This window comes from Thalassophryne amazonica, chromosome 4 (genome assembly GCF_902500255.1).
Source record: "Thalassophryne amazonica chromosome 4, fThaAma1.1, whole genome shotgun sequence".
Lineage (NCBI taxonomy): Eukaryota > Metazoa > Chordata > Actinopteri > Batrachoidiformes > Batrachoididae > Thalassophryne > Thalassophryne amazonica.
Genome location: NC_047106.1, coordinates 19,476,224 through 19,500,663, shown reverse-complemented (window position 1 = coordinate 19,500,663; position 24,440 = coordinate 19,476,224). Strand labels below are relative to the sequence as shown.

Below are 24,440 nucleotides of genomic sequence, written 5' to 3'. Positions count from 1 at the left end.
TATCGCCATCCTTCTTTCCTTTCTTTCAGTCTGAACCCATACAGCTACGATGAGAGCTGTGTGTCCAGTAGTGTCGACCACCTGCCGCTGGCTGCTCTTCCCCTGCTAGCTATCGTCTCACCTCGTTACCAAGATGCTGTGGCAGCCGTCATCGCCCGAGCCAATCAGGTCTATCACAGCTTCCTGCAGTCAGAAGACGGTCAAGGATTCACAGGTCAGGTATGCTTCTCTCTGAGATGGAAACCCAGATGGTCTTACTTCATGGATAAAGGAGCTGTAGGCCCATGAACGATGGTGGTCACATGAAGTTAAGTTTGTGTATGAACCAGCAGTGAGATCTCTGGAGCTTATTGGAGATGAGACTCACTACAGACGCATCTCCTACATAATAGCTTCTGCTTTGCTAAACTGCATCAACTGCTGCATTCACGCTCTGAAATACGCACCTGCTGTATTCATGTGCACCAATCACCGCTTCATTCTTTATCTCAGCTGCTGATCAAGCATATTCAAATACTGGTCACAGCACTCAGTACAACCTTGATTCTCACGAAGGCAGGAAATACTGGCTGCGCCTGAAAATCCCTCCTCGTGCCATCTAAAAGATTATATTATTGTTTGCCAGAGTGGCTGTTGAAGTGTGTTTTTAGTAATGCCGGGGGATTTACTCACTCAGCAGAGATACCTTCAAAGAGCAGATCTCTCGATGACGTGAACCATTTCCACAAAATGGAACTGAAATCACCATTTACCAAAAATGGCTCTTTACTAGACATTCCTATGAAATTAAGGTGATATTACATAGAAATGGTTTTGGATTACCTCAGATTCAACAGGATTTTCAGAAATGTTTCAAAGCAAGGAGACAAGAGAATGGACGGGGGGTGCATTTGAACCAGGAGGGAGGGTGCACTTCAAATATCAGTTACTTGGGATTAAAGATTAATTTCTGTGATCTGCGTGACATTTCTTGTCAGAATAAGCCAACTGCAAGTAGAAGTGACTACAACTGAGATGCCTGTCAGGTCAAAAAGGCAAGTGGTCCATCCCACACTCTTGAAAGTAACCATCTATCTGCCACAGCCAGGTGAAACGTGGGCATATTCTCTTGACCTTCTCCAGCTGCTGGGATCCTCAACACTGAGGCACCTGCATGCTGGTTCATGCACAGAGAAATGCGCCAAGTGGCCAAAATGTCGTAGCTGACATTCCTGAACGAGGGATACTCTTTGCCCAAGGCTCCCTGCGTAACTATTCATTTGACACAAAGTCATTCCAGTGATATTAAAGGATCATCCAAAGAGACCTGGTACCAAAGACATATAGTTGTCACGTTTCAGCCACTGGCTGCCATCCAAGTCTCACAGTCATACAGTGAGACACACCAAAGATTTGGATACTGGCATCACCAACCACCTCTGCCTTGTGACCCCTTGACTCCATGAATTTGTCCCAGGCGTCTCTCCATTTCAAAGGTTGAGGACCCAGAGACATAACAGGCATTGACATTAAGCTTTTTAGTGTACTTGTCCATAGGACCAGTAACCCTGGCAGTTTACTTGTCCTATAGGAAAAGCTGGTTGTCCGGACAACCCTGTCATACTTTTTTGTTTGTAAGTACTTAAACTTTAATATTCCAACATAAGAATTGCAGCTGAAATAGAAAAAATCATTACATTTCAACGTTTTCTGGGACTGAGATTCCAATGAAACATTTATCACATCTACTTTGCTGTGACATATCACTTCATGAAAAAGTTAATACTGTCACTCTCCTTTGTGGGTGGTAAAATTTTGCAGTTTTATTTCAGAAGATGTGGCAACAGAAACAGTTCATCTGTGGTAATACAGGGAGGCACTTATTGCCTTAATCCCCCGCCCCTCCCCCCAAAAAACAACAAAAAAAAAAGTCACTAAAAGACACGAAACATAAATAATGCATGGTCTGTGGTCTTATAGTTTTTCAAAATGTGGTGGTGGTGGACACGTAATGATCCTGGCATTTACTTTGTCTTCTATTTCTGTAACGCAGACTGTATGAAACCAATATATTTCATGTTTTGTGAGATCAGCTTTATTTTTATTTATTTTTTGTTAATATACGAGGGCTGTCCGTAAAAGTATAGGTCCTTTTTATTTTTTTCAAAAACTATATGGATTTCATTCATATGTTTTTACGTCAGACATGCTTGCACCCTCGTGCGCATGCGTGAGTTTTTCCATGCCTATCGGTGACGTCATTCGCCTGTGAGCACTCCTTGTGGGAGGAGTCGTCCAGCCCCTCGTCGGAATTCCTTTGTCTGAGAAGTTGCTGAGAGACTGGCGCTTTGTTTGATCAAAATTTTTTCTAAACCTGTGAGACACATCGAAGTGGACACGGTTCGAAAAATTAAGCTGGTTTTCAGTGAAAATTTTAACAGCTGATGAGAGATTTTGAGGTGATTCTGTCGCTTTAAGGACTTTTCACGGTGCGAGACGTCGCGCTGCGCTCTCAGGCAGCGTCATCAGCCTGTTTCAAGCTGAAAACCTCCACATTTCAGGCTCTATTGATCCAGGACGTCGTGAGAGAACAGAGAAGTTTCAGAAGAAGTCGGTTTCAGCATTTTATCCGGATATTCCACTGTTAAAGGAGATTTTTTTAATGAAAGACGTGCGGACGGGTCCGCGCGTCGGGACGCAGCCGACGCGGCGTGGCGGCACAGGAAAAACACCTCCGTGTTGATAACCATTTGTAAAATCCAGGCGGCTTTTGATGGCTTTCAGTGGAGTGAGTATATGAGAAATTGTTTATCAGCTGGAGATGTTCCAACTTGTCCTCAAGGCTTCCAACAGAGGTGTTTTTCCTGTGGCGGAGCGTCGCGGTGGCTGCGAGCCGACGCTGCAATCCGCCTGCACGTCTTTCATTAAAAAAATCTCCTTTAACAGTGGAATATCCGGATAAAATGCTGAAACCGACTTCTTCTGAAACTTCTCTGTTCTCTCACGACGTCCTGGATCAACAGAGCCTGAAATGTGGAGGTTTTAAGCTTGAAACAGGCTGATGACGCTGCCTGAGAGCGCTGTGCGACGTCTCGCACCGTGAAAAGTCCTTAAAACGACAGAATCACCTCAAAATCTCTCATCAGCTGTTAAAATTTTCACTGAAGACCAGCTTAATTTTTCGAACCGTGTCCACTTCGATGTGTCTCACAGGTTTAGAAAAAATTTTGATCAAACAAAGCGCCAGTCTCTCAGCAACTTCTCAGACAAAGGAATTCCGACGAGGGGCTGGACGACTCCTCCCACAAGGAGTGCTCACAGGCGAATGACGTCACCGACAGGCGTGGAAAAACTCACGCATGCGCACGAGGGTTCAAGCATGTCTGACGTAAAAACATATGAATGAAATCCATATAGTTTTAGAAAAAAATAAAAAGGACCTATACTTTACGGACAGCCCTCGTATATCCATTCCTACATTTGAGACCTGCAACATTTTCCAAGAAAAAAAAGTTGGGACAGGGCAGTTTATTGTTAATGGAAGAATTAGTTAATAATATTTACAGCCAGTTTTCTTGGGAAATGTCAGAGGATAAATACATGAACATTTCCAACTCACTGAATATTTCTTAGACTTTATTTACATCAATCATTCAAAATACAAACAGTGTGGTACTTTATGGTAAATCTGTGTCAGGTAGGCAGTTCTCAAAAACTAAATGTCCATGCAGGAAGAAGACAAGTGAGGGAAGCCACCAAGACACAACTTTGGAAGCATGTTTGGCTTCTGTGGGTGTGAGTGGAGAAACTAGGAATATAACATTTTTATTTTATCTTCATTTTACATACAGTCCCTACTTTTTTATTTGTGGTTGTTTCTGTTCCATTTCTGAAATTAAATAACTGCTATAAGGAAATGTGTTATTTTATTGTTTTTTAAAACTTTTTAGTAGAACGAACACAAAAACCAAACTCTTATAAAGAAGGAAAAAAAATACACAAACTGAACAAACAAAAACTGAACAATGCAGACTGATTTGACTCATGATTTTGGAAAATAATAAGCGGTAACTTTGAAATAAATGAAACACAGAGCTGCAGCCTAATAATTTTGAAAAATAAAAATCAGCAGCTTGTATTTTTATTCAGACTAGAGTTCATTTCCTCTTTTCATCTCCTCCTCAGTCACGTTTTGTGCTTGAACATTAAACAACTACATTAAGTCATATAAATGACTGGTCGTTACTGTGAGTTTCTCTGTGAATTTTCAGACCTTTTGTCTGACTTAGTGCTTAGCTCAGATAAGATAATTATAGTGGGCGATTTTAACATCCACACAGATGCTGAGAATGACAGCCTCAACACTGCATTTAATCTATTATTAGACTCTATTGGCTTTGCTCAAAAAGTAAATGAGTCCACCCACCACTTTAATCATATCTTAGATCTTGTTCTGACTTATGGTATGGAAATAGAAGACTTAACAGTATTCCCTGAAAACTCCCTTCTGTCTGATCATTTTTTAATAACATTTACATTTACTCTGATGGACTACCCAGCAGTAGGGAATAAGTTTCATTACACTAGAAGTCTTTCAGAAAGCGCTGTAACTAGGTTTAAGGATATGATTCCTTCTTTATGTTCTCTAATGCCATATAACAACACAGTGCAGAGTAGCTACCTAAACTCTGTAAGGGAGATAGAGTATCTCGTCAATAGTTTTACATCCTCATTGAAGACAGCTTTGGATGCTGTAGCTCCTCTGAAAAAGAGAGCTTTAAATCAGAAGTGTCTGACTCCATGGTATAACTCTCAAACTCGTAGCTTAAAGCAGATAACCCGTAAGTTGGAGAGGAAATGGCGTCTCACTAATTTAGAAGATCTTCACTTAGCCTGGAAAAAGAGTCTGTTGCTCTATAAAAAAGCCCTCCGTAAAGCTAGGACATCTTTCTACTCATCACTAATTGAAGAAAATAAGAACAACCCCAGGTTTCTTTTCAGCACTGTAGCCAGGCTGACAAAGAGTCAGAGCTCTATTGAGCTGAGTATTCCATTAACTTTAACTAGTAATGAGTTCATGACTTTCTTTGCTAACAAAATTTTAACTATTAGAGAAAAAATTACTCATAACCATCCCAAAGACGTATCGTTATCTTTGGCTGCTTTCAGTGATGCCGGTATTTGGTTAGACTCTTTCTCTCCGATTGTTCTGTCTGAGTTATTTTCATTAGTTACTTCATCCAAACCATCAACATGTTTATTAGACCCCATTCCTACCAGGCTGCTCAAGGAAGCCCTACCATTATTTAATGCTTCGATCTTAAATATGATCAATCTATCTTTGTTAGTTGGCTATGTACCACAGGCTTTTAAGGTGGCAGTAATTAAACCATTACTTAAAAAGCCATCACTTGACCCAGCTATCTTAGCTAATTATAGGCCAATCTCCAACCTTCCTTTTCTCTCAAAAATTCTTGAAAGGGTAGTTGTAAAACAGCTAACTGATCATCTGCAGAGGAATGGTCTATTTGAAGAGTTTCAGTCAGGTTTTAGAATTCATCATAGTACAGAAACAGCATTAGTGAAGGTTACAAATGATCTTCTTATGGCCTCGGACAGTGGACTCATCTCTGTGCTTGTTCTGCTAGACCTCAGTGCTGCTTTTGATACTGTTGACCATAAAATTTTATTACAGAGATTAGAGCATGCCATAGGTATTAAAGGCACTGCGCTGCGGTGGTTTGAATCATATTTGTCTAATAGATTACAATTTGTTCATGTAAATGGGGAATCTTCTTCACAGACTAAAGTTAATTATGGAGTTCCACAAGGTTCTGTGCTAGGACCAATTTTATTCACTTTATATATGCTTCCCTTAGGCAGTATTATTAGACGGTATTGCTTAAATTTTCATTGTTACGCAGATGATACCCAGCTTTATCTATCCATGAAGCCAGACGACACACACCAATTAGCTAAACTGCAGGATTGTCTTACAGACATAAAGACATGGATGACCTCTAATTTCCTGCTTTTAAACTCAGATAAAACTGAAGTTATTGTACTTGGCCCCACAAATCTTAGAAACATGGTGTCTAACCAGATCCTTACTGTGGATGGCATTACCCTGACCTCTAGTAATACTGTGAGAAATCTTGGAGTCATTTTTGATCAGGATATGTCATTCAAAGTGCATATTAAACAAATATGTAGGACTGCTTTTTTGCATTTACGCAATATCTCTAAAATCAGAAAGGTCTTGTCTCAGAGTGATGCTGAAAAACTAATTCATGCATTTATTTCCTCTAGGCTGGACTATTGTAATTCATTATTATCAGGTTGTCCTAAAAGTTCCCTAAAAAGCCTTCAGTTAATTCAAAATGCTGCAGCTAGAGTGCTGACGGGGACTAGAAGGAGAGAGCATATCTCACCCATATTGGCCTCTCTTCATTGGCTTCCTGTTAATTCTAGAATAGAATTTAAAATTCTTCTTCTTACTTATAAGGTTTTGAATAATCAGGTCCCATCTTATCTTAGGGACCTCGTAGTACCATATCACCCCAATAGAGCGCTTCGCTCTCAGACTGCAGGCTTACTTGTAGTTCCTAGGGTTTGTAAGAGTAGAATGGGAGGCAGAGCCTTCAGCTTTCAGGCTCCTCTCCTGTGGAACCAGCTCCCAATTCAGATCAGGGAGACAGACACCCTCTCTACTTTTAAGATTAGGCTTAAAACTTTCCTTTTTGCTAAAGCTTATAGTTAGGGCTGGATCAGGTGACCCTGAACCATCCCTTAGTTATGCTGCTATAGACGTAGACTGCTGGGGGGTTCCCATGATGCACTGTTTCTTTCTCTTTTTGCTCTGTATGCACCACTCTGCATTTAATCATTAGTGATCGATCTCTGCTCCCCTCCACAGCATGTCTTTTTCCTGGTTCTCTCCCTCAGCCCCAACCAGTCCCAGCAGAAGACTGCCCCTCCCTGAGCCTGGTTCTGCTGGAGGTTTCTTCCTGTTAAAAGGGAGTTTTTCCTTCCCACTGTAGCCAAGTGCTTGCTCACAGGGGGTCGTTTTGACCGTTGGGGTTTTACATCATTATTGTATGGCCTTGCCTTACAATATAAAGCGCCTTGGGGCAACTGTTTGTTGTGATTTGGCGCTATATAAAAAAAAAATTGAATTGAATTGAATAAAATAAATATCTCTGTAAAATAACAGCCTGTTAAAGTTCACAGTTCTCAGCCGCTTTATGTGATTTCTGCTTCTGAACATCACTGCAGAGTTTCTCCACATCAGGTTTTTTTAAACACGTGTGTGTGTGATTTTTATTCTGTTCATTCATATATTCTCATTTTAAGGAATTCTGACCAATTTATTTCATCTCATAATTTCAGTATAACTGTCACAGACACGTGCACATGGTGTGAACAGGACGCACCGTCAGAACAGTCCAGAGAGAAATAAAGGCAGCGCCACAGTTTAGTTTGTGTTGTGTTTCACTCTGCGCTCAGCGCGCCCACCCCCTCCTCGCAGCCAGCTGACTCGTGCCCGCGCACACGCACACACACACACACACACGGCTGCAGCGATCGGACCCAGTCTTAATTTTAGACGGCTTTAGACGGCTTAGACGTCTTTTTGAAAATTGACCGCTCAGATGACAGCAGGACAACTCACTGCCTAAAACCTTGGTTCTTGCTCCTGTCTGCTCCCATGAATTCTTAATCCCGTACCGTCGTCTGACTACCAGAGAAATTGCAGAAGAGTTGGACATCAGCACTTCCACTGTTACAGGAGATTTTGTAATGAAAGACGTGCAGAGTAATTCGCGCATCGGCACGGAGCCACAATGGTGCACAACAAGAAGCACGTCCGTGTTGGAAGTCTCACAGGACATGTTATGACATGCCCAGCTGTTACACAGTGTTTGTCAGCTGTTTTCTTTTAAACTGGGACAAGCTCCTATAGTGCCTAGTTGAAAGTAACCATGCAAGGAATGAGGGATTACAAGGTAATTTATTTTCCAATGCATACATGAATAAAGTCCAACAAAATGGTGACAGTTCAAAAAGGGTTTAGACAGGAGTCCAAAAAAATATAAAAAATACAATCCACAAACTCAGGCAGAGGGAGGCAGTAAACAAAAAGAGATGAAACACAATGGCAAAAACACAGAGGCACAGAGGATAATTAGTACTCATAGAACTAACATGGGAGGAACAAAACATTATCAGACACAACGGGAGGGAAACAAGACGATCGAATGCTTACGTAAACCACGAGGGAACCAAGGAGAAGATTCCAGCAATAAAACAGGAAATAATGTGGGCTTAAATAGTGGAAGACAAAAGAACAAATGAGTGGTGGGTGCGTGAGAATAGGGGAGACAGGATCACAAGATACACTTACATGAACCAGGGGGAACCAAGGACAAGATTCCTGCAACAAAACAGTAAATAATGCAGGCTTAAATAGTGGAAGACAAATAAACAAATGAGTGACAGGTGTGTGAGAATAGGGGAGACAGGAACACAAGATACACTTACATGAACCACGGGGGGAACAAGGACAAGATTCTTGCAACAAAACAGGAAATAATGCAGGCTTAAATAGTGGAAGACAAATAAACAAACGAGTGACGTGTGTAAGAATAGGGGAGAAAGGAACTAACGCACAAAGTAACACAAACTTCAAAAGAATCATAGGGCTGAGTGGAAACTAAACCGTCACATAATAATACTCAAACTTAATAGAGAATCACAAAACAACCAAGTGCCAAAACTAAGAAAACAACGACAGAAAACAAACATGGAACTCAAAAGATATGACAGGGTGCAGACAGGGAACAACAACGCGACTGATGGACATAGACAGGGAACAGCACACAAAGACAATACACTAAAAAGGCTCGGACAGAACACAATGACAGTCAACATAACGGCACAGACGGGGGCCAAACCACAACATACTGAACGTGAAAAAAGTGGTATGGTGCTATCCCTAGTGTGTACTGTTATGTATGTTTTCGTCTTTCCGTTCCATCCCATCTTGTTGCTCGTGAGGCAATTGAGGCGTCTTCCTCTGGATCCGCAGTACTTTATTCATAGTCATTTGTGTTTAATTAGCATAATTGCAATCAGTTGTGGAATTTTTCATCACAACACTTGATTTTTAATTATTGATTACTTGATGACGGTCGCTTTAATTGACATCAAGTGAGGTCTTTGGCTCCTAATGCAGTGATAGGAAGCGCGACATGTGGAGTGTTTCTGAGTCTGTTCTCTTTTTCTGAGCAGGTTTGCCTGATGGGCGACTGTGTTGGGGGTGTACTGTGCTTTGATGCTTTGTGCTTCAGCAATAACCAGAGGCCTGGGAGCCCCAACAACAGCAGCAGGAACAACAGCACCGAGAGCCTGAAGGTACCAGCTCAGCTGTGAGATCTTCTCTTTTTAATTTCTTCACACTTTTGTGGGCTATTGACATACTTTATAGATTTGCCCAATGTTTTACACCCAGGTGCCTCTCCTAAAAACCTGTCCAGGAGCAGTTTGTTGGGGAGCTACGGATCTGACCTTGTTAATGTTCAGACACTCTATTATTACTTGAGAATACCACACAATAAGTTCAGAAGGATCCACCTCGTTAAAACGAAATATACTTAAAGCTGCAGTGTGTAAGATTTAGGGGTGTTTATTAGCAGAAATAGAATATGGCATTTTTAACCATTTCTTCTTAACGATTAAGTGTATGATTACTTGAAACAATGAATCAGTGTGTATTCTTAGCTTAGAATCATGAGCTCTTCATAGCTACAGGGGAGCCCCCCCAACGGAGACCACCATGTTGCACGGCCATGTTGATAAAGTAGCCTAGAACCCCGAAATATTTACTCTGGCTTTCAAATTTTGCAGCTTGGCCAGAAAACTAGAGCAAATGAAGAGGAATCAGTAGCTTCTGCCCTAAAGTGCTACAACCCCAATTCCAATGAAGTTGGAACATTGTGTGAAATGTAAATAAAAACATAATACAATGATACAATACAGCCCTAACTATAAGCTTTAGCAAAAAGGAAAGTTTTAAGCCTAATCTTAAAAGTAGAGAGGGTGTCTGTCTCCCTGATCCGAATTGGGAGCTGGTTCCACAGGAGAGGAGTCTGAAAGCTGAAGGCTCTGCCTTCCATTCTACTCTTACAAAGGTCTTCACACCTACACGTCAGAGCTGCGTCAGTCACAGTCAGTCAGAGCTGCGTGTCGTCAGAGTGAGCTGCAAAAAGTTTGTACCTGAGTTTTCAGAGGTGGTGTTTGTAGTTGCCATCTGCCACGCCGGTGTTTGCCAACCCGGACAGTGGGAATACCACCTCAACCGGCAACTTAGCCCCGCGACTGGACAGCAACAACGTCCGAGGCCCAACGTGGTGAATTCACTGAGGCCGCGCGCTGCGTCATTAGAACCGCGCGTCACGAGTGCCGCTTCCCCGAGGCCTCGTGCAGCCACCGCGCATCCATCAGCGCGGAAACACCGAGGCCGCGCGGCACCAGCGAAGTGCAGATCCATCCCGGTGACAAACAACGCAGGCTGTTAACATCGGCGATCGTCAAGCTGCTCATAAGCCGACCATGGGGCCTAAGAAGGTTCTGACAGCGGAGGAAGGTGACGATATTAAAAAATCTCTGGACTTTTTATCAGAGGAGATTTCTGTTGTGAAGCAGCAACAGAAATCAATCATGGATCTGGTGGAGGAGGTGAAGGCATTACGGCTCCAGAATGCCGAGAAAGACCGGCATCTGGTGCAGCTGGAAAATAGAGTGGCTGAATTGGAGCAGTACACCAGAATTAACGACGTCATCATCACAGGTCTTCATATCAAACCACGGTCCTACGCACGGGCGGTAACAGATGAGAGCGGAGGGGAGCCCAGTGAACAGGAGGTCAGCTCTGTGGAAAAACAGGTTGCTGATTTCCTCCTATCTAAAGGTATAGAAATGGATTTAAATAACATTGAAGCATGCCACCCTCTGCCCCGGAGAAATGACGGTGATAAACGAACCGTCATCATGAGATTCATCAACAGAAAACACAAAACAGCACTGTTAAAACAAGGAAGAAAACTGAAAGGGACAAACGTATTCATCAATGAACATCTCACCAAACGGAATGCCGACATCGCCAGGAAAGCACGCTTCTTGAAGAAACAGGGAAAAATCCAGCACACATGGACTTCAAACTGTAAAATATTCATCAAACTGAACGGATCACCAGAACAAGCAAAAGTCATGGCAATAAGGAACATCGAGGAGCTGGACAAATATGAACAATAGTGTTTCTTAAAGCGAGGATCTGGACAGATATGACCAATAAGGTATGAGGACACAAACACATCACAACACCATGACACAGACCAGAGGAACCTATTCATCTACTACCTATTCATCTACATCTGGAGACAAGAAGGATATAACTCAAAGGATTGCTGATCATGGAAAAGTAGAACTGAGAACATTTAAATACACAGACCACAATGTACTGGACTTGGAGCACGATATAGACCCGGACAATAATTTCTTCTCAAATATCAATGACAGTTGTTGCTATTATACAGATGAACAGTTTAATCGGATCATTAAAACGGATAACAAATTATCAATAATCCATTTCAACAGCAGAAGTCTATATGCAAACTTTAACAACATTAAAGAATATTTAAGTCAGTTTAAAAAAATATTTAACATAATTGCTATATCAGAAACATGGATCAATGAAGATAAAGGAATGGATTTTGAACTGGATGGATATGAATTTAACTGTGTAAACAGAAAGAATAAGAGTGGAGGAGGAGTGGCTGTGTATGTGGATAAGAACATGGATTATAAAATAGTAGACAATATGACAACTGTGATTGATAACTTATTAGAATGTATAACTATTGAAATATGTGAAGAAAAAAGCAAAAATGTATTAGTCAGCTGTATATATAGAGCACCAGGATCTAGTATTGAAACATTCACTGACTGTATGGGAAAAATGTTCTCAAAAACTAATCAAAAAACTGTGTTCATTTGTGGTGACTTAAATATTGATCTGCTCAATCCAAATAAGCATAAAATAACAGATGAATTTATCAGTAAAATGTACAGTATGAGTTTATATCCAAAAATCACCAGGCCAAGCAGAATTACATCCCATAGTGCCACCTTAATTGATAATATATTCAGCAATGATATTGAGAATAACACTGTGAGTGGATTATTAATCAATGACATTAGTGATCATCTACCAGTTTTCATCGTTTATAATAGAAACCATCGGCGGAATCAGCCAGAGGAGAAAATAAAATACAGGCGAGTGCGGACAGAGGAAAACATGAACACACTAAAGAAGGATTTACAGGAGCAAAACTGGGAAAAGGTATACAGTGAAAGTGATGTTGATAGTGCATATGAAACTTTTTTACAAATATTTACATCATTATATGATAAAAATTGTCCAATTAAACAAGACTACAGAAAACAAAAAATCCAAGCTCGACCATGGATGACGAAAGGGTTACGAAATGCATGTAATAAGAAAAATACACTGTATAGAGAATTCATAAAACTAAAGACTAAAGAGGCAGAAAATAGATATAAGAAATACAAAAATAGATTAACTAATATTATACGGGTATGTAGGAAGGAATATTATAGTAACATATTATATAATAACAAAAACAATATTAAAGGAATATGGGATATATTAAATAGCATTATCAAAAATGGTAATAAAAACAGAGTTACCCTCAGTATTTCATTGATAATAATGTCAAGAAGGAAAATAAGGATGAGGTAGTCAACGGTTTTAATAATTTTTTTGTAAATATTGGACCAAGCTTGGCAGAAAAAATTCCCGATTCCCAACCTGAGGATTGGGATAATAATCTCATAGAAAGAAATCCCTGTTCAATGTTCCTCACAGCAGTGGATGGAAATGAAATTATAGACATTGTGAATAATTGTAAATATAAAACATCTACCGATTTAAATGAAATTGATATGGTGGTGGTAAAACAGGTCATTGAATGGATTGTAGAACCATTAACATACATCTGTAACTTATCATTTCAAACCGGTAAATTTCCCAATCAAATGAAAATAGCTAAGGTTGTGCCGCTGTATAAGACTGGGGATAGACACCACTTCACAAATTATAGACCTGTTTCTTTGCTTCCACAATTTTCCAAATTATTAGAAAAGTTATTCAATAATAGATTAGACAAATTCATAAATAAACATAAATTACTTACTGATAGTCAATATGGATTCAGAGCACATAGTTCAACATCACTTGCATTAATAGAATCAGTTGAGGAGATTACAAACGCCATAGACCACAAATTACATTCAGTTGGAATATTTATAGACCTTAAAAAGGCTTTTGATACAATCAATCATGACATATTAATCAGTAAACTTGAACAGTATGGGATTAGGGGGTTGGTGTTGCACTGGGTGAGAAGCTACTTAAGTAACAGAAAACAGTTTGTGAAGTTGGGGGAATATACATCATCATGCTTGGACAATGCTTGTGGCGTCCCACAGGGGTCAGTATTGGGTCCAAAACTGTTTCTAATTTATATAAATGATATTGTCAATGTTTCCAAAATATTAAAATTAGTATTATTTGCAGATGACACAAGCATTTTTTGTTCAGGGGGGGATTTGCAGGAGTTATTGAGGAGGATCAGTATAGAAATGGGAAAATTGAAAATATGGTTTGACAGAAATAAATTATCATTAAACTTAAGTAAAACAAAATACATGTTATTTGGCTATTGTAATACAGACATACAGGTTCAGTTACAAGTCGAGGGGGTAGATATTGAAAGGGTACATGAAAATAAGTTTCTGGGGGTGATAATAGATGATAATATAAACTGGAAGACTCATATAAAACATATACAAAGTAAACTGTCAAGAAGCATTTCAGTTCTAAACAAAGCGAAACATATTCTGGACCACAACTCACTCCGCATTCTTTACTGCTCACTGGTTTTACCATATTTACAGTACTGTGCAGAGGTATGGGGTAATACTTATAAAGGTACAACACAATCACTATCAGTAATGCAGAAAAGAGCTATAAGAATTATTCATAATACTGGCTATAGAGATCATACAAATCCACTATTTTTACAATCCAAATTATTAAAATTCACAGACTTGGTTCATTTTCAAACAGTACAAATTGTGTATAAAGCAATAAACAATTTACTTCCAGCAAATATTAAAAATATGTTTTTTAACAGATCAGGGGATTACAGTCTGAGGGGGAAATTTAATTTAAAGCATCAGTGGGCACGAACAACATTAAAAGGTTTCTGTATTTCTGTCTGTGGGGTGAGGATGTGGAACAGATTGGGAGTGGGGCTCAAGCAATGTCCAAGCATGAACCAGTTCAAACAGCGGTACAAAAATATGGTTTTTTCTGGGTATAGGGAGGAGGAAGGGTAATGAGGGTTAGGGTGTTTTTGTTGTTTGCTTCGGCTTGTAAATATATAGTATTTTGTATGTAAGTAGGTATGTGTAGGTGTATATTTATGTTTGTGTATATATACGTGTATATATGTATATGTGTATATATGTGTATGTTGATGTGTATATGTATGTGTGTGTATATATATGTATATATATATATATTGATATCGGTTTAGGTGTGTAGGAATTTATGTGTATATGTGGCAAAGGGTATTACTGGTTGTGGGGAAGAAGGGGTAGGGATAAATAAGCTGATGCTTCACCCTACCCCTTTTCGGACATGTTGGGTACACAGTAGGAACTTTTTTGTTGTTGTCTTTACTGATCTATCTTGTAATTGTTGTTGTATCAAATGTTCGAAATAAACAGTTTTCATTCATTCATTCATTCATTCATTCATTCATTCATTTTCATTCATTCATTCATTCATTCATTCATTCATATGCAAATCCTCTTCAACCTATATTCAATTGAATACACCACAAAGACAAGATATTTAATATTCAAACTGATAAACTTTGTTGTTTTTGTGGAAATATTTGCTCATTTTGAAATGGATGCCTGCAACACATTTCAAAAAAGCTGGGACAGTGGTATGTTTACCACTGTGTTACATCACCTTTCCTTCTAACAACACTCAATAAGCATTTTGGAATTGAGGACACTAATTGTGTGTCATGATTGGGTATAAAAGGAGCATCCCCAAAAGGCTCAGCTGTTCACAAGCAAAGATGGAGTGAGGATCACCACTTTGTGAACAACTGCGTGAAAAAATAGTCCAACAGTTTAAGAACAATGTTTCCCAACGTTCAATTGCAAGGAATTTAGGGATTCCATCATCTACAGTCAATAATATAATCAGAAGATTCAGAGAATCTGAAGAACTTTCCACACATAAGCAACAAGGCCGAAAAACAACATTGAATGCCCATGACCTTCGATCCCTCAGACGGCACAGCATTAAGAACCGACATCATTGTGTAAAGGATCTTACCGTGTGGGCTCAGGAACACTTCAGAAAATCATTGTTGGTTAACACAGTTTGTTGCTACACCTACAAGTGCAAGTTAAAACTCTACCATGCAAAGCGAAAGCCATACGTCAACAACATCCAGAAACGCCGCCGCCTTCTCTGGGCCTGAGCTCATTTGAAATGGACAGACGCAAAGTGGAAAAGTGTGCTGTGGTCTGATGAGTCCACATTTCAAATTGTTTTTGGAAATCATGCATGTTGTGTCCTCCAGACAAAAGAGGAAAAAGACCATCCAGATTGTTACCAGCGCTGAGAGCCTACACAGAAACAGCGCTAAGTTCAAAAGCCAGCATCTGTGATGTTATGGGTTGTGTTAGTGCCCATGGGCACTAACACAACCCATAACATCAATGCTGAAAGGTACATCCAGGTTTTGGAGCAACACATGCTTCCATCTGTCAGGCTGCAGGTGCTATGTGGCTGGAGACAAATGCAGGACTCCGGGACACAGATGTTGGAATAATAAAAGGCTTTATCTTAAGATGTAGTAGGGATTCCGTACACAGTATGGCAGTCAGAGGGGCAGAGGTACAAACAATCGAGAGGCTGAGGCGTGGTCTAGGCGAGCAGAGGTCAAAACACAGCTTGCCAAAGTACAAGGGCTAAGTCAAAGACAAAATCCAAAAATACAAAGCAAGGTCAAAAATACAGAGATGCAACAGGACAAGAATCAAAGGCTGGAACGTGAATAACAAGATCATAATGAACTGGCACTGGAGTAAGGGAAGTGAGGGGCTTAAATAACAGGTGATGTAATCAGTGTAACAAGAGGCAGGTGTTAGTGAAGGTTCTGGAAGGAGGTGTGGTCTGGTGAAGCAATGAAGCGTGAAGAGAGTCAAGAGGATGAGTGAGTGAAAAACAAAGTGGTGCAAAGCAAGAGGAGTAAGTGACAGAAAACCACTGGTGAAAATATAATGTGCCCAAAGACCAACCAAAGCACATGTGTCCAAAATAAAGACGAAAACAAGGAAACCGAGTGACAGACCTAGAGAGAGAACAAGAACAATATAATATTCTATAACCAAAACTAGAACAGGACTGAACATGACTGAAGGATACATGCAGTAACAAACTCAGACAATAACATAGAAAAGGCTAACAAAAACTAAAGCAGAACTGAACATGGCTGAAGCATTAAAGTAGCAGCAAAACCATGATAATAAAATAGTAAATCAAACTAAAGGTTCAACAGGAAATAAATGATAACCAGAAAACCATTAATGCGATAAATAACAAAAGATAAACCCTAACAGAAAACAGGACCACTGACAACAGCAACATAACCAGATAATGAGAAACCAAAACCAGATAATACCAAAACATAATGAAAAGAAATAACCAGAACCAAGCTAAGATTTAAATGACTAAAGTACAATTGTGTGAAAAATAAAACATAAAAATCATCAGAGAACACCTGGACGGGGAAAAACCCAGACATAAACCCTGGGCCAGGGCAGAATCTGACACCATCCAAGCAACGTCTTTTTCAGGGACGTCCCTGCTTATTTCAGCAAGACAGTGCCAAACCACATTCTGCACGTGTTACAACCGCATGGCTTCGTAGTAAAAGAGCGTGGGTACTATTGAAAATGTGTGGCACATTATGAAGCGCAAAATATGACAACAGAGACCCCAGACTGTTGAACAACTGAAATCTTACATCAAGCAAGAATGGGAAAGAATTCCACCTACAAAGCTTCAACAATTAGTCTCCTCAGTTCCCAAATGCTTGAGTGTTGTTAGAATGAAAGGTGATGTAACACAGTGGTAAACATACCACTGTCCCAACTTTTTTGAAACGTGTTGCAGGCATCCATTTCAAAATGAGCAAATATTTGCACAAAAATGATAAAGTTTATCAGTTTGAACATTAAATATTTTGTCTTTGTGGTGTATTCAATTGAATATAGGTTGAAGAGGATTTGCAAATAATTGTATTCTGTTTTATTTACATTTTACACAATGTCCCAACTTCATTGGAATTGGGGTTGTATATAGTCCATTTGCCCTGAACCCTGCCTTAATTTGGACACTTACAAGATAGCATTTATTGTTTTTGAGGTATCATGTGAACAGTCTGGAGGAAGGACTCATTTATTTATTTGTCTATTCGGGAACTTCCCACTAGTCCTAGTATTAAGGAGAGCATGTTGACGTTGTTTTTACATTTATGGTAGGCTTTATGTTACAGTAAAATAGGTTAAATAATGTTACAGAAGTGTAAAAATGAACAAAAACCCATTTAATTATGGTGAATTACCATTATTTGTTGATTGTTTAATTCAACAGATTTATAGACAACAGTACAGTTAAAGATAATTAATGGTGTATGTCAACAGAATCATATCTTTTATTTTTGTGAATTTAACAAAACTGGATCTGGTTTGTTAGTTATTTGAAAATATCACATTTATTTGTGAACTTTAAAATCAGTTTGGGGTTGTAATATACATCATCAAATAATGTAAAGAGGTTAGGACCAGTGGACCCTCCCGTGTCTATTCACTGATGCCATTTCATAAGTTGCATGCCGAAGCTTTTGCCAAATTCTGGCAATAATTCTCACAAAAGCGTTTCTTTACTTGCTCTCAGATGTGCACCTGCAGGATTGGTTTGAACACTAAACTTTCTCCTCATCCCACTCAGGAAACCTCAGGCCTGCTGGGAGAGTCCAGCCCCGGCCTCAGTTCTAGCAAGAGGCTGAGCAAGAGCAACATCGATCTGTCTGGCCCCAACAACGGACAAGGCCAGGGCGGGCCACCGCTCAGCCGAAAGCAGAGCGACTCCTACGACGGAGACGCCTCATCCACCAGCCAGCGTGGCTTTTTCTCCAGGTGGAGCAGAGTACACAGTTATACACACACACACACACACGTTTGTCAGTGTAATGTTCCAGGAAATCAGCGATTCAACATAGGAGGTGATTCTGTCGTATTCTGGAGAATTTTGGGCACAAAGCAGCGTTTAGGAAGTTTAGTGAGCAAATGGATAATTTCCTAGAAAATGTGGGATTTTATTTTGTATGTGTATACACTGTACAAAAATAGCACTTTTGTTTTTGGTCCCATTTTTCATGAGCAAAACTGCAGATTTCAGAGTGGCCTTTTATTGTGGCCAGCCTAAGGCACACCTGTGCAACAATCATGCTGTCTAATCAGCACGTTGATATGCCACACACCTGTGAGGTGGGGTGGATTATCTCAGTAAAGGAGGAGTGCTCACTAACACAGATCTAGACAGATCTGTGAACAATATTTGAGAGAAATAGGTCTTTTGTGTATATACAAAAGTGTTTTAGATCTTTGAGTTCAGCTCATGAAAAATGGGAGCAAAAGCAAAAGTGTTGCATTTATATTTTTGTTCAGTGTATATACACACCTGGCTTTATGCGGGGGGGATATGGGTATTTGCGGTGGCCTTGACAGAAGTATGCACTCTGAGTGCCTATGAGGTGGATACTGATATTATTTGAAACCATTGGTACGTGAGCCTGTGAATGTTTGCGTTATTAAACCACAGCGGCTCTGCAGATGTTTAGCTGCGTCATAAATCTCAATGGGCCAATCCCAGTCTATCATGCAAATGAGGGGTGGGACTCAAATTCGACTTAATCAGCTGTTTTTATGTTGATTGCTCCTCGTTGTCCACAGAGAAGCTCCTGATTCAGGACTTGAATATTAGTTGCTACACTTTTATGTTGTAATATATGAAGGAGGAAAAGAGGTTTGGTACACGAGCACCGCAGGGCCTCATTACGCAGTGATTTTTATGGCGTGCGCTGCATACTGTTGAAGAAGAACGAATGCCAGATGTTGCCCGAACAGGTGCCCGTCCACACTGCATCTCGCTGCTGCTCTTTATTCGTGTTTGCAGCTTGACTGGCTGCGTCTCTGTTGGACTATAAATAGCCTGTTTGGGTTCTGAGCCAGACAGTCTGGTGGAGATGGAGCGCTGCAGATGAACGCCGCTCAGACAGGCTGCCTGGAAGCATTATGGCTGCCGTGTTAGCTCACGTCAAACAGCCATTGTGTCCATTTCAAATCCGCCAGCCACAAAAGATGTAAAAGTTGTAAAACTTTTACATCTTTTCTGACGCTTCCTGAAGATTTCATCCCATCGGTTCGCACTCATACGCCATCGTGTGGCGAGTCATCTCGCACCTCTCGCTTACACATCTGATTAATCCAGATCTTGGCAGTACAGAGTGTCATTTCTCTTTGTGAATGTGCCCCCCCAGCTACACATCCCAGCGGACATCCTCCATTATGAAGAAGTCTTATTGAATCACACATGAATGCTCCACTTCATTTGTAAACAATTTTCTAACAAGCGCTGTGATGCTGCAGGACTGGCAGTGTTCAAGTTATGAAAATGTATTCCGACAGTAAACCATCTCAACCCCGTTTAAGGTGGAGAGGATTTTGACAGGGAAGGAAACCGAGTTATGCTCATCGAGGGACCTCTTCAGACGAATCCAGAATCTGACAGAATTGTGCTGTCAGCTGCAGCGTCAGTGTGGAAGCCTTGTGGGCTTTTTTTTTTTAGTCTGCACACGTTTGGTGTTTGAGTGGAACAGGAGCTCCTGAAGGAACACCAAGTTCACCTTCTTGATGAAATTATTTTAACAAACTCACTTCAGACTGGCTCATTTTCGGAAATAAAAATAACCCCCCCCCCCCCAAAAAAAAACAAAAAAACAACAACAACAGAGAGGCATAAAAGAAATAAAGTTTAGGAATCACCTTGTTGCATTCACGTGTACTCTGGGAGATGACATGTGTGTACTGGGTTACTTCAACAACACACCCATTCTTTCAGCAGCAGTTTGAAAATGACGTCAACAAAGTTGATAAGACCAAGTCTCTGCCACACCACAGCCCCACTCTAGGTCCTGGATGACAACCACCCAAGCAGACAACCGGCCTATTCCCCATCTCTCAAAAGTAACCATCTATCTGCTGCAGCCAGGTGAAGCGTGGGCGTGTACTTGGTCTCCTCCAGTTGCTGTGCTCGTCATCACTGAGGTGTCAACTCATCTGAGTCTCTTGTGTAGCCGATTGTTTGACAGAAAGTCATTTCAGCGGTACCCACGGATTCTCCAAAGAGCCTTGCGATGACAGTTTTCATGAAAAGCAACAAAAGACTTGACGCAGAGCAGCATGAGTGTTGTTGGTAATTTCACCTTCGTTACCTCATCAGAAAACCTCTCACTTCTGACTCCGCCATCTCAGCAGCAATGAGCCAAGGCCAAGTGCAGTGTGGCTCTTTAAGGTTTTGACAGATGACGGTAGGATTGGTTTAATTCATGTCATAATGTCTATTTCAGTTTAAATGACCCGTTATAGCTTATAGTTAATATTAAGTTTCATTGCTTCATTCTTGTTGAACATCCATTCATCCATCCATTTTCTTCTGCTCCATCCGAGGTCGGGTCGCGTGGGCAGCAGCTCAAGCAAAGCCACCCAGACCTCCCGATCCACACACACCTCCCCCAGCTCCTCCGGGGGAACCCCGAGGTGTTCCCAAGCCAGCTGCGAGACATAGTCCCTCCAGCGTGTCCTGGGTCTTCCCTGGGGCCTCCTCCCAATGGGACGTGCCCGGAACACCTCTCCAGCGAGGCGTTCAGGGGGCATCCGAAAAAGATGCCCGAGCCACCTCAACTGGCTCCTTTCGATGTGGAGGAGCAGCGTCTCGACTCCGAGCTCCTCCCGAGTGACCGAGCTCCTCACTCTATCTCTAAGGGAGCACCCAGCCACCCTGCAGAGGAAACTCATCTCGACCGCTTGTACTTGCGATCTTGTTCTTTTGGTCATGAGCCAAATCTCATGACCATAGGTGAGGGTCGGAATGTAGATCGATCGGTAAATAGAGAGCTTTGCCCCCCTGCTCAGCTCTCTCTTCACCATGACGGTCCGATACAGCTACTGCATCACTGCAGACGCTGCACCGATCCGTTTGTCGATCTCATGCTCCATCCGTCCCTCTCTTGTGAACAAGACCCCGAGATACTTAAGATACTTACTTGTTGAACATAAAGAGTTTTAAAAAGTGTGCAGAATTCCAATGAAAGGCATCGATTATTTGTGTATATCACTGAATATCTTACTTTAAAAAAATAACAAGCTGACTGGTGGGATAGGATCTATGGATGCACTTTATTTGCAATTGTTAGGACTTAATAATGCTTTAATTAATTTGAGTTATTAACACCGTGCCCCCAATTTCAATGCATCGTTTTTATTAAGTTGTACAACTGTATAATTTGTTTTTAGATGGTCTCTGACAGTTTTTGAGGAATTTGGTTTAAGCAAACAGATTCATGAAGCGGGTTTAGAGGCAGAGAGAAGACAAAGATGGAAATGGCAGTCGTCTGCAATCAAAGTGCCATCGATTAGGCTCCTCTGGATGGACACAGACTGCTAGTCTTTCATGTGCTGTGCAGGATATAACGATAAATGCCGGCTGGCTCTCATCAGTCAGCGGAGGTTGATGTTTGAGGTCAGCTCGATTCTTCAAACAGCAATAAGCGCGATGCATCCTGTGCATGCTGAGTGAAGAGCGGCTCGGGCTGAGTCACTGTGGCCAGAGACCCCACAATGTTTAAACCGGACGACCTGTGACTCAGCCAGGATAAAACACACACACAAAACACTGACCCTTCTGTGCTTATTGCAAAAGATTTGCAGTTTATAGTATTTATCTTACTTACAATTAAAATTTCTCTAATTTTGTCTCTTTTATGTTTGAGAAGTGGTGCAGTCTTATATTTGTTCTGTGCAGCATGTAACAATGTTATTTTGTTATCAAGTTAAACTAATTTGAGCTTGACTCCACCAGAAAGTTACAATAACCCCAAAAACATAAAAAATTGTATCATAGCCCCATTACAAATGGGGTCCACAAAATTTCTAAAATGAGGAAAATGTTTATCAGAGCGCACAATGACATTTTTAGATGTCTTGATTTATACTCAACCCAAACATATTGAGTTCATTGTCTGTCAAGAGTAAAGAAACCAGAAAATATTCACATTTAAGAAGTTCAAATGCCAGTGTGACATCTCTGGGTTGACTTATATTTTGCATTCTAATCCAATTACATTTTTTCCACAAAGCTGATTGGTTAATCGTGTGAGATTTCAGACCATATAATAGGATAACGGCGGCATGCGCAGTATTGTTGGGATGCGGAACACCGGCTGCACACTGCTAATTATTAGTGCTGTTAGCTGAGATGGAGAGAAAGTCGTGTACCACCGCCGAAATGGGTGAAATTAAAAGACCATACAAAAGTATCACTGTGGATTCTGATACAGAATTACCGTTTCACATTTGATGCATTTTCACATTTGATGGATTACTCCGCGCCCTGATCGCTGTTGGAGCGACGCTGCCTCATGGTAAGCCTCGATGACCGAATTACCTACAGAAAAATAAACTATGTAAACGATGGAATTGGATTAGAATGGGAATAACCCTGTTGTGTCTGATGATTTGCGGACGTTCATGCTGTTATACGGTCGCAAATACCCGTAAGGCTCAATTTGCGACTGTGTAACCAGCATGAACCTCCGCAAATCATCAGACACAACAGGGTTATTCCCTAAATGTTAAAGTATTTTTAAATTGATTTAAGTTTTTTTAAATACAGCCAAAATTGTAATAAAGTATCCAGTTATGGTTGGGCTCAACATTTTCACCTGTTTTGTCAAAATAAGCAGCAACATGCCGCAGTAAAGGGTGAGCGACAACGTGAGCTGCGCTGTGCACACTGACATCCTCACTCCACATAACAAGAGCAATCAGAGATTTCTGATGTCCCAAAATCCGGATCACCTGCAAAATTCACTGGAGTCTTCCATGCCCTGCTATCTAGAAAACGTCGTAAAAATTCGTGCAGTAGTTTTGAAGTAATCCCGCTATCAGAGAGATAAATGCTGATGATTTTTTTGCATCTGCCAAGGATATAATTGCCACATCAATTTGTGTCATAAATACTTGCAAATGCACAGAGGGTGATTTACAAATATCCCTTGATTTGTACACATGCTTTGTGATCCACAAACACAAATTTGTGATTTGTAATTTGTGTGTTGTTTTTTACAAATAAATGTGCATTTGTAAATATATTGTTTTTCATTTGTGAAAAAAAGGCATTTGCAAAACCGAAAATTTTGTTTGTGAAGTGTGATTCAACATTTGTGGATCACTGATTACACATATTCGTCACTTTGCTCAGTTACGTAATATTGAGACATTCTCAGCACAAAATTGCACAAATCCACAAACAAACAGCTCACGATTCACACAAAGCAACACTGTCATACCTGCAAATGCACAGAGGGTGATTTACAAATATTCCTTGATTTGTACACATGTGATCCACAAACACAAATTTCCAATTTGTAACTTGCGTGTTGATTTTACAAATAAATGTGTATTTGTAAATATATTGTTTTTTCATTTGTTAAAAACATTTGAAAAACTGAAAATTCTATTTGTGAAGTGTGATTCAGCATTTGTGGATCACCAGTTACACGCATTCACCACTTTGTGCAGTTACGCAACATATGAGACATTCTCAGCACAAAACTGCTCAGAGTTTCACAAATATGTACAACCCCAATTCCAATGAATGGGACGTTGTGTAAAATGTAAATAACAACAGAATACAATGATTTGCAAATCCTCTTCAACCTATATTCAATTGAATACACCACAAAGACAAGATATTTAATGTTAACCATGATAAACCTTGTTGTTTTTGTGCAAATATTTGCTCATTTTGAAATGGATGCCTGCAACACATTTCAAAAAAGATGGGGTGGGGCAACAAAAGACTGTTAGTTAGACATTGTTAGTTAACACAGTTCATCGCTACATCTACAAGTGCAAGTTAAAACTCTACCATGCAAAACGAAAGC

At 40.4% G+C, this 24,440-nt stretch overlaps 1 protein-coding gene across 2 annotated transcripts in view; it reads left to right on the top strand.

Moving 5' to 3' along the window:
* Window positions 1–24,440, top strand: part of LOC117509471 (membrane-associated phosphatidylinositol transfer protein 3-like) — a 451,299-nt gene that overhangs the window by 336,694 nt on the left and 90,165 nt on the right. For both annotated transcript variants that reach the window (XM_034169173.1, XM_034169171.1), the window contains exons 6-8: window positions 30–219; window positions 9,271–9,393; window positions 18,164–18,351. In XM_034169173.1, the coding sequence (XP_034025064.1) occupies window positions 30–219; window positions 9,271–9,393; window positions 18,164–18,351 (501 nt within the window). The remainder of the gene's footprint in view (window positions 1–29; window positions 220–9,270; window positions 9,394–18,163; window positions 18,352–24,440) is intronic.